This window comes from Danio rerio, chromosome 25 (genome assembly GCF_052040795.2).
Source record: "Danio rerio strain M-AB ecotype USA chromosome 25, GRCz13ab, whole genome shotgun sequence".
NCBI lineage: Eukaryota > Metazoa > Chordata > Actinopteri > Cypriniformes > Danionidae > Danio > Danio rerio.
Genome location: NC_141045.1, coordinates 19,709,264 through 19,727,500, shown reverse-complemented (window position 1 = coordinate 19,727,500; position 18,237 = coordinate 19,709,264). Strand labels below are relative to the sequence as shown.

At 33.2% G+C, this 18,237-nt stretch overlaps 1 protein-coding gene across 1 annotated transcript in view; it reads right to left on the bottom strand.

The window, feature by feature from the left end:
• Nucleotides 1-16,934, bottom strand: part of tes (testis derived transcript (3 LIM domains)) — a 21,367-nt gene extending 4,433 nt beyond the window's left edge. The window contains 6 exon segments of the mRNA NM_205720.3: nucleotides 966-1,124; nucleotides 2,956-3,171; nucleotides 6,933-7,334; nucleotides 8,526-9,066; nucleotides 12,983-13,068; nucleotides 16,767-16,934. Coding sequence (NP_991283.3) covers nucleotides 966-1,124; nucleotides 2,956-3,171; nucleotides 6,933-7,334; nucleotides 8,526-9,066; nucleotides 12,983-13,068; nucleotides 16,767-16,793 — 1,431 coding nt within the window. The 5' untranslated portion in view covers nucleotides 16,794-16,934.
• Between the last annotated feature and the right edge of the window lie 1,303 nt (nucleotides 16,935-18,237).

Here is an 18,237-nt window from a genome sequence, read left to right as displayed (position 1 = left end):
TATTTGCATCCAATACCTTGATTTTAACAGGAGGCATGTATAAAATGTTCCCGAAAGTAAGTGAAAGTGCCAAACTGCAGTTAAAGTTGACAAATTAAAAATGAAACACTCGAAATTACATGAAACTGCAGAGGAAATGAAGACAGCGTGGTGAGGCAATGACATTATTCGAATTATGTGCGGAAAGCAACTCATTAGATTAAGGCAAATAATTTGATTACTGATGTCCATGTAAATGTAGTCACTGACTCTATGCAACTTTTGCATGACTTCTTGTACTTTTGACATTGTACCTAATTTGTACACATTTCCCACTGCATAACATCATATCTCGTAATTATGATTTATTTCTTACATTTATGATGTTATTTCTCTATACAACTATTGTGTTAGGATGATGTCCTGTATTTATGACATTAAATATCTATCATTTTTACACTTTCAGGCTAAAGAGCAGGTGGGACTGCAAGACTTTTGGATCTTTACATGTTAAAACAGTCCAAACACTTTCTGCTTTTAAGTGTAGTTTAAAAAGCCATCTTTAGAGTTTGCCATTTAACACAGTGAGAGGGCTGTTCTTTAATTTTATCATGTTTTAATCACTATTTTTATTCCATCTAACTATATTTCATAATGTTTTATTATTATTTAGATTCTATTAATCTCACACCTCTACAGCACTTTGGTGAACAACTGTTGTTCCTAAAAAAAGCGTTTTATAAATAAACTTTGACAGTTTTATCAATTCTGTCTCTCAAAAACAAAACAAATACATAAAACAAAACCCAACGCTGTTTTTCACTGAAATCGGCTAGGCTTTTAAAACCACATGTGCACTGCTTGTTAAGTTGTACATCAAAATGAGGAGAGAGAGAGAGAGAGAGAGAGAGAGAGAGAGAGAGAGAGAGAGAGAGAGAGAGAGAGAGAGAGAGAGAGAGAGAAAGTAAGGTATTTGTCCTCTTTACCACAGCATGGTTCTTCATGTAGCAGGGTTTGCAAACAGGCTTCTCCTTCTCCATGACGTAGGTCTCTCCAGCCAACACACAGTCACAGTCAAAACAGCAGAAGTGCTTCAGGTGCCAATTCTGGCCCTCGGCTTGAGTGTATTCATTACTGAAGATGAGCTGAAGACCACACACACACACAAAAGCATTTTGACTTCAGTCTTGCGTTTGAGACACTGAGTATGCTGAACAATTTAAAAACATTTGACAAAATTACATGGTGACGTCTAAACGTTTAAGAGACTGGAAAATGTAGAGTGCCAGACACCCCTCACACTATACAAAGTACCAGTATATCAAATTCTGGAGGGGTGTAGATCCAAAACCGACAAAACATTTTCTTAAAACAAATCAAATATATACATGAAAACATCCACCAAAAGTATTAAATAATAAAATGGAACATTTTAAAATTGTCATTTTTAAATAAACAAAGTAACGGATAAAAAAAAAAAAGCTTTTTGTGTAAACTTAGCAGATAATTAAAGCAACAGTAAACAACACAAAGTTCTCCAATGCATGTGTTCCCTTTATTTTGGCTTTATATCATTTGTGGATTAACACAAACATTCACACCGTTTCTTTGATCATGTGATGTGTTTTTACTCATTGTGTGTTGTATTGTCTTGTGAGATGTAGGATAATAATGAATTTTAGACATTTATTATACAATGTATAATAATAACAATGATACAATGATAAATCATGGTTGAGATCAAGGTCGTGATATTAACTGCGCACCTTAGGATATTCAACAGCCAATCAGAATCAAGCATTCAACATAACATATCATAATTCATTTTAAAGACATTCCCCTTAAGATCAAATCAAACTGTGAGGAACAAAAACAATACAGTGCATTCAAAAAGCACATGAGTTTTACTCATTAAAAAAAAAAAAAGATTGCAAGGTTTTACCAAATCTAGTTAATAAATAGCACAGTTAGTTGATTAACTGCCTATTTTTAAGATGATACAACATTATAAGGTCACTTATAAGGAGTTGTGCTTGCATTAATATGCATTAAAAACACCAATAAGAAGAAATATGCTAAGAGGCTGTTGAATGCTTGATTCTGATTGGCTGACATATGAAGAGGTGTTGTTAATTTCAGATAAACACACAACTAAAGTAGTTTAAGACAGATCTTGAGCCATAACTGTTCCATTCCACATCATTATGCTTAATGATTTCAGTTATTCCATGTGTTTTTTTCAATTCTTGATTCTCATTGGCTGAAAGATGTGCAAGATTATCATTTAATGCACAGGTAGTTATAGTCAGATACACTTACATGCACGCACACTTACACGCACACACGCACGCATGCACACGCACGCACGCACGCGCACGCACACAGTCTCTCTTGCACACAGTTCTAGGTGTGATAACAATAGTATAAACAGAATTAATGACTCTGGACCATTAAATTATTTTTAAACTAATGCACACCCATATGCAACGATGCGCAATAACCACCTCGGATCTGCATAATTGTTTTAATACTTTGATTTGTTATACATTTTATTCCTTAAACACACTACAAAAAACTATTCTTACGTAGAATTTGTTTTTTTTTTATCTAAAAAAATTAATCAAAAAGTATTCTCTAGACAAGTTGTTGTAAGAAAAAATAAGTCAAAATGAAGTGAGTTTTTTCTTAAAACAAGCTAAATAATCTGCTTACCCCACTGGCAGATTATTTAGCTTGTTTTAAGGAAAAACTTACTTCATTTTCACTTATTTGTTTTCCTAAAACAAGACAAAAGTTGTTTGCTTGTCTACAAAAAGCTTTATAGATATCTGGACTAGAACCGAGACAAAATATCTAAGTGAGAAAATCATTTTTTGTGATGCAGGCTTCATAGAAAGTTGACATTAATTCGACTAATGTTTTTGTAATTGGCTATTATTTGTAGCTAATATTTAAAACTATTTTGCTTCCACTGACCTCATCACAGCCTCCACATCTTGGTTTTTCACTGTCTCCATAATGACGGCCACAGTAAAGCTGACCCTTTTTCCAGAAATAGATCATGTCCACCAGAAGCTCAGTGCAGGTGCAGCACACGAAACATGCTGGGTGCCAGAGTTTATCATAACCGGCCCTCTCTGCAAACACAGCAGGCTCACCCTTCTTCATGGGCTTCTGGCACTGGTGGCAGGACTGAGGGTAGAAACATCAGCAGATGATGAAAGAGAAAAACAAACTGGAGCAGGTTGAGTTTAATGAACATGATCAGAGGAGGGTCACTTTAGCATTTCCTCACCCCTGGTTCACTGTTGCACAAAACTGTTGTCCCAACACAAAACGATTAACTTTTGTAAACTTTCTCCTGCACAAATTTAAGTAGACTGAACATAAAACAAAAAAGTTGTCCCAAACAAATCTCAAGAATTGTGTTTTGGGTCATATTAAAAACGTAGTTCAAACAAGCAGAAAAACGTATTTTTTGGAGTGGACTGGAAATAAACCCAAAATAAAATATCTTTATATCACACAGAGCGACTATTTCCCATAATTCTTTGTTTCTTTGAATTTACTTTATGACTATATTTCTTGTATTTTTTCTATTCATTTTGTAAAATTATTTCTGCATTAATCACTTGTCCAGTGTCTCATACTTTAACTTACAGAACATGATTTTATGTTTTGTTGCCTGTAATTATGAATTCTTTATTATTATGCATTTCAATTACAACTTTATTGAATCAGATAATGTCATATGTCCATTTTTTCACATCATGGCTTTATATCTCATTTATTTATGACTTTTTATTTTTTCCATCTTACCTTCCAATACCGATTTTCATATCTTTATTTTTCACAATACAAGTTTTATTTATGCTATTATATAATCAAAGCACTTTCAAAAAATGACTTCTCTAAGAAATCTCATTTTCATAACTTAATTGCTCATAATACTATTTTTAATAACTTCTATATACAGTTGAGGTCAAATTATTAACCCTCCTGGGAATTTTTTTTTTCAAATATTTCCCAAATTTTTCAGTTTTTCCAATATTTTTTTTCTTCATGGAGAAAGTCTTATTTGTTTTATTTTGGCTAGTATAAAAGCTGTTTTAAATTTTTAAACCATTTAAAGTTAATATTTTTTAGCCCACTTAGGCAAAAGTTTTGTATCGATTTTCAACAGAACAAACTATATATATATATATATAAGCTTGCTTCGGCCCGGTTCAAGGCAACTGTACATAGTGAGAGTACGCCCTTTTTCTACCACATATATGGTGTTATTCTGCACTTGACAAATGTGATTGCCATGAATGTTTATTCTGTGATAAAAGACTGTTTAAGTTCTTCTTTTGTTTTACAGAGATGAACACAGCTGCATATGGGCTTGGGAACAACATGTGGGTGAGTAAATAATGACACAGTGTTCATTTTTGAAGCACCGTTCTCTTTAAAAATGGCCAGGAACATTAGGCTAATGGCATACATGTGTTTCCATCAGGAGATTTTCAAATGCTTACAATAGATTTTTGGAAAAATCCACCCGAGCTTGAACATAACCACAGGGACTGAGTGTGGTAATTTATGAAAGATCTCTGGAAGAACATAACGTTCATTCCTGCAGCCTGACTAACACAAGCTTGGCAGAAGCTGAACTGCTCTTATGTTAATCAAGTGAATCCGGAGATAAGCTGGAGAACATTTGTAACTCCCCTGCTGGAAGCACACAGCTCTAAACAGGATTTTTGCATTAATAAATGGTGACATTTAAACCACGATAAATAAAAGTCAGAGTCATTTAGATATAATGCGATAATGGGAATGTAAAGGTTAATTTGAATGTTAAAGGTTAATTTGAATGAAATAATGAAAAAAATGGTCTGGTTAAAATGGTTCAACATGGTGGACTGAAGCTTTTTAGTATGTTTTAAAGGGATAGATCACCCAAGAATGAAAGACTGATCCAAAGTTACCCTTTTTTCTTTAGCAGAACATTAAAGATGTTTTTTGCTGAAACTGTGATTTTTTTTTTGCAATTCGTTTAAAAATCGAAGTCAAAGGCTACCAACACTTTGAGAGTCAAAAAAACAAACATATATAGGGAAAACAACATTAATGTGCATCCTAATGATTCATGAAGTCTTGTTTGTAAATAACTGAATATTATTTAAACTTATGAAAATATCTTAATTGTTTACTCAGTATTCATGTAATATTCTTTATTCATAATTGGCATCTTTAAAAAAAAAAAAAAAAAACGAATTTTAGAAATTGTTCACTACTAGGGATGTTCCGATTGATCAACCAATAATCCCATTTCATGACTCGATCGGTACTCCCTGATCTGGCCGATCTCATGAACCGATCATAAACACTTGTTTACAAATTCACAGCAAAAGACATATAAGAACTGAAGGTTCTGTGTTTTCAACAACACTGCAAATTCATTAACCCTGGCTGTAATTTCGTTCATTCATTTTCTTTTCGACTTAGTCCCTTTATTAGCAGCACTACCTACAGCGCCACTGAGCTGCCCCTGGCTGTAAATATTATGGGAAAATTATTTTTAACTTGAATTGAACTTAACTTATAATAATGTAATATGTGCATATTAACTTCTTACGCAGAAAATATATGCTCCAAATTAGGGCTGCACGATTAATCTAAAAAAAGATCACAATCTCAATTCGATCCTACACATGATCTTAATTCAACGATTCAGGTCAGGAGAGAAGCAAGGCAGTCGCACAAGTCTTCACAGCAGCATTGACACCTTCACATGGCGTTAAAAATGTCATATACTGTATTTATAAGGTATAAGTCACCCAAAAATGTCATTTCTGTCTTCATGTAATGATGTATTCGCGGCAGCAAAATCAAGCTTTAGCTGATCGCGAGGTGTTTGTTTTCTATGATGCCTTCTTTAGTGAACAGAAGCTGCATAAGCTGTAAAAAACAGGTAATGATATTGAAAATAACGTTCAGTTTTTGGCACAGAGCAATCGTTTGAGGGCCGTGAAGGAGGTTTGATTTGGATGTATGTGTTTTTTTTTTTCACAGTGACGGTGGCACTAGAAAGTGCAAGTGAAACCTGTGTGCACATTTAAATGATCATATGGCATTTTACAGTTATGATTACGACAAGCATTTGATGTGTTTTTTCTTTCATAGCGAACACAGTGTTGTGCATGAAAATAAATGTTTACTGTGTCAGTATAACAACCCTCGCATATAACGCAAAAAGGAATCTGATAATGAAAAAAATTCAAATTTTACCAGTGAAAACAAATGCTCTAATAATGTTGTCAATGGCAGATGACAAGCACATGCCTTAAACATAATAAATCAATTTTATAATTATGAATAGTTGATTTCATCAATTTACTATGAATTAACAAACAGGACATATTGAAAGTCTGTTCAAGTCCACCATAATGAGTAAACAGAATTTAGCATTTTAAGCAACAGTATACCTACACATGGGCCTAATATTATCATTGTTGTTTTACTATATGTTTGAAAATTAAGAATAATAAGCTAATCACATTAACCTTCATTTTACATTTACAGAATCGTGAGAAAAATTGCGATCTTGATTTTAATAAAAAAAATAATAAATCGCGATTCACACTTTTGCCAGAATCGTGCAGCCCTACTCTAAATTTCATTGAGACATGTTGAACTCTTCTTCCATCATTTGCAGTGTCTCCAAATTGCTTTGTTGATGATTTTTCTTACCATTTTTTTATGTTTTATCTGTTATTTTCTGTATACATGTCCACACTAAATAGTTATAAGAGACAAATTTAAAGAATTATATGCATATATGTTTTATCTATTTCTTTATTCATTTGGGACTTTTTATTTAGAAAACTTGATCCCCATATCATATTTGCTATATAATTGTATTATTATACTTCTGAAGTAATGGAATTTACAATTGTCCTACTTACAAAGTTACCAGCAGGTCCACCGGCTGATGTCCCAGCAGCCCCTGGGGCACCAACTTTCCCCACTGTAGCAACAGCATCACCTTTGTCTCCTGAAGCCCCTGTTGTACCGGCACCAGGCTTTCCTCCGGCACCAACTCCTTGAGGCCCTTTATCTCCAGCTGCACCCACCTGCCCCATCTCTTCAGGCAGGGTGATGTCACCTATACCCAGCGCCTCGTCCTTGTATTTTCGCACATACTGCTGCATTTGCTTGATCTCTCCGGGTGAAAGCTCATGGCAGCGCTCGGGGTCTTGGTCATGGTCTGGAAGCTGTTTGGCCATCTGCTTCTTACGGTAATCTGCTCCTGTTGTACCAGCGATGGGCCGCTGCTCTGGAGGAAGAAGCTCCATGTACCGCAGAGCCTGACAGGACAGATGAGATGTTTGTTAAATGAACAAAATTATGGATTTGCAACTCACAATTCTGTAAAATTTATCTGTGGAATTATTAATGAATTTAAATAACTTGTATATGATATAAAAATTATTTATAATATTCATTTATTCATTCATTTTCCTTCGTCTTAGTCTCTTTGTTTATCAGGGGTTGCCACAGCGGAATGAACCGCCAAATTATACAGCATATGTTTTACACAGAGGATGCCTTTCCAGCTGCCAACCAGTACTGGGAAACATCCATAGACACTCATTTACACACACACTCATACACTACAGCCAATTCAGTTTATTCAATTCACCTATAGCGCATGTCTTTGGACTGTGGAGGAAATCAGAGCACCTGGAGGAAACTCCCGCCAACATGAGGACAACATGTGAACTCCACACAGAAATGCCAAATGACCCAGCGACCTTCTTGCTGTGAGGGGACAGAGCAAATCACTAAGCCAGCCTGTCGCCCCCGAGTTATAATATATAATAATAATATAATATACATTATAATCTTAAATTTAATATAAATTAATTTATTATAAAGTCATTTAAATTCATTAATAATTATAATCTATAATTTAAAGTGTGTACTTTTTAATTTATAATACAACATATTTTGCAAAAATATGTTACCTTTATTTATTTTTTATTAATAATGGGTGCTAATTTTTTTTAAAACGTAAAATATACATCATTTTATATTCTGTAAAATAATACCTTAGAAAAAAGCACAGCTGTAAATCAGAATTCATCTCAACTTTTTCAAACTTAACTGCTAACATTGCAGGCTCCTGTTTTCCCCCTATTTTTTTTTTGCATCAGCTAAATTAATAAATGCTAATTGTTTCGTTCTGTTTTCAGCATTGAAGACCTAATATTAGAGCTGAGAATATTTGTATGAAGTCTTTGAGACTTTAAAAAGAAAGCTCCAAGAAATAGAAGTGGAGAGCAGTGACCTCTAGTGGATTAAAGTATCATGGTACGATTAAAAGTTTACTCTCAAGCATAAAATTAAAAATAGTAAATAAAATATAATATAATATAATATAATATAATATAATATAATATAATATAATATAATATAATATAATATAATATAATATCAAAAACTATATAACAAAAGAGTTTTATATACATATATTTTGTTGAAAAAGAGAGATTTACCAAACTTTGGTTAATCCCAGGTGGAGCCCATTCATAGGTAACAGACTTGACCACGTCTGTCTTAGCAGGCACTGCAGTGGGAGCTGGTACTGCAATAGTGGCAGCACTGAGACCTTTACCTGGTACAGCACCAGAGGAAACCCCACCACCATAACCTGACCCTGCAGACCCAGCAGTGCGACCTGCTCCTGGGACAGCAGTGGGAGCAATGCCTGGAGCACCAGGAGGGTTACTAGCACCCCCTGTACCTGCAGCAGCAGCAGACGGGGCATGACCAGGTGGAGTGATGGAGCTGAAGGTCTGGTTGGAGCCTGGGATGAAAACCCCAGCAGGAACAGCAGTAGCACTGCTGAGGGAAGCCGCTGGGACGGAGACGGTGAACTGGTTGCTTCTATAAGAAGGAATGCCATCTCTCTTCAGCTTGGCTATGAGTCCCGTGTACTTGGTGTCCTCAAAAAGCTTCCCAACTTTCTTGCTCTCTTCAGTCTCCAGCTGCACGTCATGGTCCTCAACACCACACTTGCAGTTTCGGCAAATCTTTCTGATAAAAAGGAATGACAGATAGTTGTTACTTTAGTAAAAGATACTGTGAAAAAAAAAACAGGTTTACTTATTGTGCTTTAATCCTCCTATTGTCTTAGAATAAAGTAAACATTTATTCTTCAGGTCAAAAAAATCGTCAAAAGCTAAAATGATTTTCAATCCTTAAATCTATTTTGCATGAAGAAACAACCTCATCTTTATCACAAACTCTGCAAATGTCTATGTTCTCACTCATCAGCGTGCAGCATTTCATCAGTGTTTATAAAGTGAGCAACTCTTTATACAATTTATACAAAGTCAAATCGAAGATTAGGAGTTTTTTTATTAGTAGTCAATTTCATTAGTGTGAAACCATTTCATAAATCACATTCAGTTGCACAGAATGTAGATTTTTTTTTATGTTAGTTCACTTATGAGCGCAATACAACTGTTTTTAACTACTTAAATAGTTGAAAATAAGTAGCTCTGATCTGTATCTTAATAGTGTTATTATTAATATTAAAAGTAATAGTGTAAATATACATTTCACAACCCCTTATAACAGCTCATATCATTTTGAATGCATAATTTAAAACCCCAAATCTAGCCTACTAATAGAAACCCCGAGTGTTTGCACAACTTTTTATCTAAAATAAGTTTGTATTTGTTCCAACAGCAATTGCGTTTTTTAACAAGCTCTAAGCCTTGATTTTTTTATGTACACTGTATATTCCTGATGTTTAAATATGTTTTAGTCTGTAATTCCGTTTTCTTACTTTTTAAAAATATTTTATGACTAGCTTGTGTCAACTTTTATGTGTGTTGTATCGTGTTGGCTATTGCTGTGAACCAATTGACAATAAAGAAATTCCACGACAATATTTACATATAGCCTTAAAGTAAATTAAAATTAGACTTATACATTGTATTTTGAATAAACACCTATGCTCTCACATGGAAGCTAGTTTCCCCAACAAGTCCAAAGACATGCTGTACAGGTGAATTAGGTAGGCTAAATTGTCAGTAGTGTATGAGTGTGTATGGACATTTCCGAGAGATGGATTGCAGCTGGAAGGGCATCCGCTGCGGAAACATATGCTGGATAAGTTGGCGGTTAATTACGCTGCGGCAACCCCAGATAAATAAAGGGACTAAGCCGTAAATAAAATGAATGAATGAATGAATGAATGAACGAATGAATGAATGAATGAAGTTACTGTAAGTCAGAATACCCTTCAAAACACAGAAGATTTAAGTTAGATTAGTAAATTAGATTGTATTGACTCAATATATGAATTTGGTTCACTTTAAGCATGTAAATGTATTGCACAAACTGAACTGACTGAAAAATGTATAACTCCACACTGGTTAAGTGTATGATAGCATGAGTTTGGATTGCAGTGCATGTCATGTTACGGCATGCAGAAACATTTAGCAATGATGTGGAAAAAGAACAGCATAAACACTTTCACTATGATTTCTAGAGTATTTTATTTCATAAAATAAAGTACACAAACTAAGTAAGGTAATAAATTAGATTTGTTTTGTTGCATGTAAGCAAGAAATTAATAAACATTAGCTTAAACGAGGCTATCCTGAAATGGATGTTCTACAAAATATTATAAGTGAAATATATGGAAAAATATGTGTAAAAAGTGACCTTCTTTTCTATGCTTGCAAAAGGACAAAGGAGAAAAGCACTGGAGGAAATGGGGTTGTTATGTACTTCAAACAACCTATAGCTTGACATTCAAGATGTACTTTAACTTCTGTATACAAAATCTATATAACTTGGCCTTTGATTTATTTTTTTTTCTCCCTTTCTCTGTGAAACCGAGCATCATGTTTTTGATATTTTTAATTATGTTTCCTACTTAGAAAAAAAAAACTGAATGCCTGCCTGGCAAGTTTTTAGTTTAATTTAATTTAATTTTAAGACATGCATATAATTTTTTTATTAAAATAAATCTGAACTGTTTCCCAGTACTGGGTTGCAGCTGGAAAAGCATCTACTGTGTAAAAGTGGATAAGTTGGCAGTTCATTCCGCTGTGGAGACCCCTGATGAATAATGGGACAAAGCCAAAGAAAAATGAATGAATGAGGAATAAATCTGAATGCCAAACATGCTGAGATTAGGACTCAGTTAGGAGATTAACTGTTTTGGTAAAGCAATGAGAAATCGAGGAAAACAAAACAAAATAATAATAATAATTATTACTATTATAAACTTCTCTTGAACATCTGAATGAAAACGAGTGACTTCCAATTATTTTGTTGCTGCAGATCACAGTCATTTAGAACATAAGCTTCATAATAGGGCCAATAAACAAAATGTTGACCCTTTGGTTCAAGAAGCCTTGACTTCCATTGCAAGTGCAGAACCTAAAATGCTTTAAAAGATAGAAATATGGCCCCTTTAAGGTCAACATTGAGCTGTTTAACATTTCAATGAGAGCCACAGAGAAAGAATGATGTTCTCTGGAAAATGCTTCAGCATAAATCGTAACTGAAAATCCAAAGAGGCTTTATCTTCACCCAAAAGAAATGTTTCAGGATGTCAGTGATCCAAAGCATCAAAGCACAGATGTTTCAAAGAAATTTACAAAAGAATGGGTTTAGACGAAAGAAGAGGTGCAGGAAGTCACTTCACTAGTAGAAAATATGTTTTTTTTCCCCTCACAATTATGCATTTCTCACAGTTTTGACTTTTTTCTGAAAACGTATGGAAGTTTTTATCAAGTAGTTTCTAACAATTATGTTTGTCACAACAACAAGTTATAAACTAACAAACTGTGTGTTTACATCTCACAATTCTGACTTTATATCTTGCAATCGAATTTGTATCTCAAATTTTTTGGACAAATTCTAAATCTCTTAATTTTAGATTTCTTTCCTTGAGACTGCAATTCCATCAGTTTTTTTCTTTCTTTCACAATTGTAACTTTATATCTTGCAGTTGGATCTTATAAACTCGTAACTTCAAGTTGAATCTTTTTGTTTAAAATTTAAAGTTTACATCTAAATTTATACTTTTTTTTCCACGGGATGGTGAGCAGTGAATTTCTCATAATTGAGACTTTTGTTTCTCTTAAATTTTAATTTGTATCCCAAATCTGCACGCTTACGTCTGAAATTTTGCGTCTGAAATCTGCACGTCTTGAAACTTTGACTTTTACTGTAAAGTCTGATTTTATATCTCGCAATTTTCACATTTTGTTTTTAAATTTTCAGCTTACATCTCAACATTTGGAGTTTTTCACAATTCTGACATTTATTTCTTGGGATTGTGAGTTTAAATCTCACAATACAGATTTGTATTTGTCCTAATTGTGGGTTTACATTTACGGTTGCAAATTTTAAACTTAATTTGCAAAAACTGTAAAATTGTAAGTTCATATCTTGCATTTTGAAATGGGAAAAAAAAGTCAATCAACTTTTTTATTTTTTTTTTCTCTGTGGCAGACAAATGTATTTCCTTAAAAGTCCCTCTAAGACCTCCACATTAGTGTTTATCCACGAAATGTCCAGTTGCCCAAGCCAACAGCATTAAAAAAACACAAAGTCTCTGGTTCAGCATCAGTTGACCTGTATTCACATTGACGTCTTTTTCATTCAGAAAATTCCTGAAACCCCACGAGGGCACTTGAGAATGCCACACACTAATGCTGTAGTGATAGAGCCCTAGCACTGGCATCTTGGCACCTGTGGATTTAGCTTCGGGAAAACCAGCCAAGTACAACTAATGACCAGAGCTCTCTCAGCATGACAGGGTCTTGTTTAGACCTCTTTTTTTTATACTTTTTTTGACCAATTTAATAAAGATGGATAAAAAGAGAGTGGATACACTGATGATAGTCACAAGCATGATTAGACATTTTTCAAAATGGAAGAATTGTCTTATTGCACAAATATGTAAGAAGGAACTTGTACAAACCGCCAGAAGTGAAGCTCGAAACCTTCGCACTTGTCCTTGCATTTCAGACAGGCAGCTCCAGCTCCAATCTCATGGCCAAGAGTTATCTAAAAAATAGAGAAAATCCTGTTTAAATTGAATTTTATTTTGAATTGATGGTATTTTAAACGACCCTCTGAAATTTTTGCATATGATATAAAATTTAGATTTGTTTTTCAAATGGCCAGTGAAAATTTTATTAAAAACAGGTTTGGAGTCAGTAAGACATTTAATAAATAAATGAATGATTACATTTAATAAAAATGAATTAAAGAGATCAAAAGCAAAAGTAAAGACATTTTTGTTTCAAATAAATTATTATTTTATTCCATCAGAATTTCCACAAAAATATATTGCAGCTTTTTGTAACATTAATAATAATAATAAATATAATTCTTGAGCAAAGAATCAGCATCTTAGAAAGCTATTTTAAAGAAAAGTATGACATGGAAGACTACTGAAAATTTTGCCCCACAGATATGGAAAAATATATATATATTGTATTTTGAGAGTCAAATTCAGATCAAATCACAAAAAAAACATAAATATGCAAATTCAGCATATACACTGTACAAATATTCATAAATTAGCATTTTTTTTGTGATTCATATTTATACATTTTCTTTTGAATTGCATTATGGGTCTTTGAACTTTCAAAAAAGTGACTTTTATTTACATTTTTAATAGTTTAAAGTGATATACTGTCTGGGTTGATGTTGTATACTATGGTAAAAACAAAAACTGATAATAAGCTGCCAGTACATTTTCTGTTATTTTACAGACTTGTTTCTCTATTAATAATTTTCTTATACATCATATTATTTTGAACTACTAAAGTGTCAATAAAAGTCACTTTATTATACTGCAAAACTGAATTGTCCACCTCAAAAGTCAACAGAGCAGATATCAACATCCCATAATGCAATTCACAACGACAAGTAAACATAAAACATGTGTGAATCACAAAATATAGAAATTTTAAATTAAGAGTTTTTTTTTACATTAATATATCTATATCTGATTTATTGAACTTATCTATAGCTCTAACAATAAAATAATGCACGTTTCCAACTATGAAAAAAGTACACCAACAAGTAACCTGTTAATCCCTTTAAAAAATTCATTGGATTCACTTGTTATGATAATGAATTACTTGCATAATTCAGTCATAGATGAAGCTGCACTTTGCTGTGTTCTATTAATAAAAAAGCAGACAATATTCACAGGCTGATGTCATTTGAAGTTTTTCTTTATTCTCCTCAATTACATGATCAAGTGCCTCTTAAACTTCAAGACATGAGAACTTATAATTAAGGAGAAATAAATATAGACTTTTCAGACTGCTCAAGTATCAAGCAGTGCATAATTTAGTTAATTAAAGGATGGAGAAGAAAGCCTCTTAAAACCCAAGTCTATTTCATGGGCATTGTATATTTGAGACAGACCTACCATCAGTCTGCTTGACTGGATATTCTAATATTTATATTGCAGCGCTCATTCCTGACTCAGCACTTCTGAACCGAAAAGCCCCTCAGCTTGAAGACCGCCTTATAAGGTCAAGTATTTATCAAGATGGAGAAATGCCTGCAGGGTTTCTGCGCATCTCCTGTGCTAAACAAGGCTTTTTGTCTGCTTAAGATCTAAAGAATCACTGCTGAAGTCAAGACAATAAGGCTCACTGTGGTATTGCAGACCATAAATATGACACTCTCTTCATTCAAATGAATGAGAATGGCAACTTTTAAGCTTTAAAAAGCACACAAAGGCACCATTAAAGCAGTCCACAAAACGTACAACATAATTCAAGTCTAGCCAAACAACAGCTTTGTGTGAGGAAAAAGTCGAAAATTAGTTGTTGTTAACTGAATTTTTTTATGTTTTTAAAATCGAAAATGATTTCATTTTGAACATGTATAAAGTTTAAAAAGCTCATATGATATAATGGTGACTTATGACGTGTGTTTTATGTGTTAAGATGACAGCAAAATATAGTTTAGCCTCAGCTGTAAGCTCTAGAATTGCAATTTGCAAGTGATTGTAAGAAAACAAAGATCTAGATGTTCGATTATATCTTTGTTTTGGCAGTAAAATAAAATCAGTTTTCAACTATATTTATGAGGGGTTTTTTTGCAATTAGACTCAAATTAAAATCAAATTAGTATTAGGACTAGCATTTTAAATCAGCCTATTTACCGTTTATTGGTTTCCAAAAAAACAAAAAAATAAATAAATTCGTAAATCTGTGTGGACCAAAATCCCTTTTAACATTATTTGTTCATTCATTTATTTTATTTTCAGCTGTTCCTTTATTAATCCAGGGTCGCCACAGCGGAATGAACCACCAACTTATCCAGTAAATGTTTTACGCAGCAGATGCCCTTCCAGCCGCAACCCATCTCTGGGAAACATCTATACACACTCATTCACACACACAGACAATTTAGTCAACCCAATTCACCTTTACCGCATGTTGTTGGACTGTGGGGGAAACCGTAGCACTCAGAGGAAACCCACGTGAACCCGGTGAGAACATGCAAACTCCACACAGAAACGCCAACTGACCCAGCCGAGGCTCGAACCAGCAACCTTCTTGCTGTGAGGCGACAGCACTACCTACTGCGCCACTGAGTGGCCCAACATTATTTGTATACACAATTTTTTTTAAAGTACCACAAAAAGTTTACATTTTAAAGTACATTGTTGACAACAAAACCTAATTTGCAAAAATGCAAAAGATCAGAAATTAATCATTTGTTTTCTAATCTGACAAAATTTGTTTTACTGAAAGTAATAGTTTAGTTCATTTTAAGTTTACTTAAATGCAATTAAAGGCACTAACTTTAATTGATAGAGGTAAAGTTGGTTTTATATTCGCACATTCGTTCATTTAGAAGTCTATATATTGTTTACCATGTTACTTTGAATATTCGATTGGAATTAGCATGCAAATATGACTTGAAAACAGCATTAACACTGTTTATTTGACTGTGAACAATGTTGTACTTTGATAGTCATTTGCTGCTAATATGATTTTACTGTTTTGAGTTTGCAAATAATACTTATATGAAATTATATTATTAAGGGGAAAGTCTGAATGTGTGAATATAAAACCAACTTTACTTCTATCTTTAATTGCAATGTCGACATTTTCAGTCATTGAAAAAAGTTTCATGAAATATCTCTTGCGTTCACAAAAGAAAGAAATTCATACACATTTGGAACAAAATGAAGACAAAATGAACAATAAGCTGCCAAGCAGAATAACTTTTTCACATTTTTGCAACTCACTACTCTTTACTGTACATGTCACAACACATTTACCCCTTTACAACCACTAAACTTCAAACTACATCCAGGCTTGTGGCTGAATTGCAGCAATATTGATGAAATAACGCCACATTATACAGTGGCATCCTTAAAAGGGAATTAATATGCAGAATTAAACATAATAATAACAACTTCCAGCTCATTTACATAATAAAAAAGAAATTGATATATTCCTTTCGATTTATTTGTTTATTTATCTTCTGTCAAGTAAATGAGCATCGAGGATCTTCCTACAACCTTGCAACTTCCTATTAATAACCACTTCCGATTTCTCAATAAATGTAACCATACTTTTCAACAATTTTTCCTCAATCGTGACCGTCGCAATGCCCAAATGTTTCGCCATGTATAACAATGGCAGTGGCTTTACCTTGAAGGGCGTTGCCGAATGTTTCTCAAACTATAACCTTCTGGACCATGACCAGTTCAGTGAGCGTACCTTTTTAACTTCCTTCTCGATCTCCATTCTTGTCGTGCTTTATTAAATATGATAACCAGCGCTGACTCTGTCTCCACCGGTAACTTTTCCTGACGGGTCACTGATGTTGAACGGGACAGTGAATCTCGCACCTCCGTCCCTCTGCTCACACTCACTCACGCGGAGAGACTTCCGCTCATTGCCAATGTGCGCTGCTCAGCCAATAGGAGCGGGGATGGAGATGTGACCAACCAATCAGATTTAAGCATGAGATTTCTCTCTTACAAAGTGAAACAGTGGTACATCACTATAAGAAGAATAGTATTTTATATAGCGATGAGTCTCTCGTGCAACAAAATAGTGCTTGTCTATTTTGTGTAAATATTTGTTTTGATATAAATTTTATAATGCTTTAATTAAATATTTTAAAATGTAAAGTGTTATTGTGTGATCATACATGCTTTTTTAAACGGTTAAGTATTGTTTAACAATGTTATTGGTGTTGGCATTATTAAAAACATTAAATTAGATTTTAAATTAAATTAAAATGTTGTTTATTATTTAAATATTAATTTGATCATTTAAAATAAAGTTATAAATAAAATATAATTTTTATCAAATATTTTTATTCATACTATTGCCATTTTTGTAATAAACTAAAAAGACTGAAAGAATGAATCGAAAGAAATAAGCATAAAGAGATAAAAAATAATAATAATATGTAAGTATATTCCCGCATACATGTAAACACACATAAATACATACAGTATATAAGTTTATATATATGTGTGTGTGTGCCTGTAGATAGATACACAAAAATATATTTTTTTTTTACTCCATTAAACTGCTTATTTAAAATAAACTGTGTGTGTGTGTGTATGTACTTTACAATTTATATTAAATAATAACAATTTGCAATATAAACTATGAAATATATTTAGTAAAGGTATAAAAATGTCTTGTGTATACAGTAGACTGATTTTTTTTTTTTTTTTTGATTGAAATAGAATCCGTTTTTTGTTCAGTATTTAAAAACAGACTGTGAAAGGTCAGACTGATTCATCATATGCACAGGAAAACAGGAAACAGCAGTACTCTAGCAAACCCTGATGCGCAGACCTCACAGAGGAAGCTGCGTTCACTCTTCACTGTCTGTACTTTTGAAGGGTGTGGTGATATAAGCAGAAGCATTACCCAGCTTACAAATTTAGGTTCTTAAAACATTCCCTCAACATTCATACTGGCCTATTTAACATTATTTTATAATGTTCTTAGAATATTTTTAGATAATGTAATAACAATTACATTAAGTTTAATTTTTAAACACTTAACTGTTTTAAACATTTTTGGATATAACAACGTTATTCACAAAATCAATGCTCTAAGAACTTTTCTTTATCAACAACATGAAATAATCCATCAAGAACATCTTAAAGACATTGTAGGCAAACGGTTCTGAAAATGTTTTTTTTCTTTCTTTCTATTAGCTTAG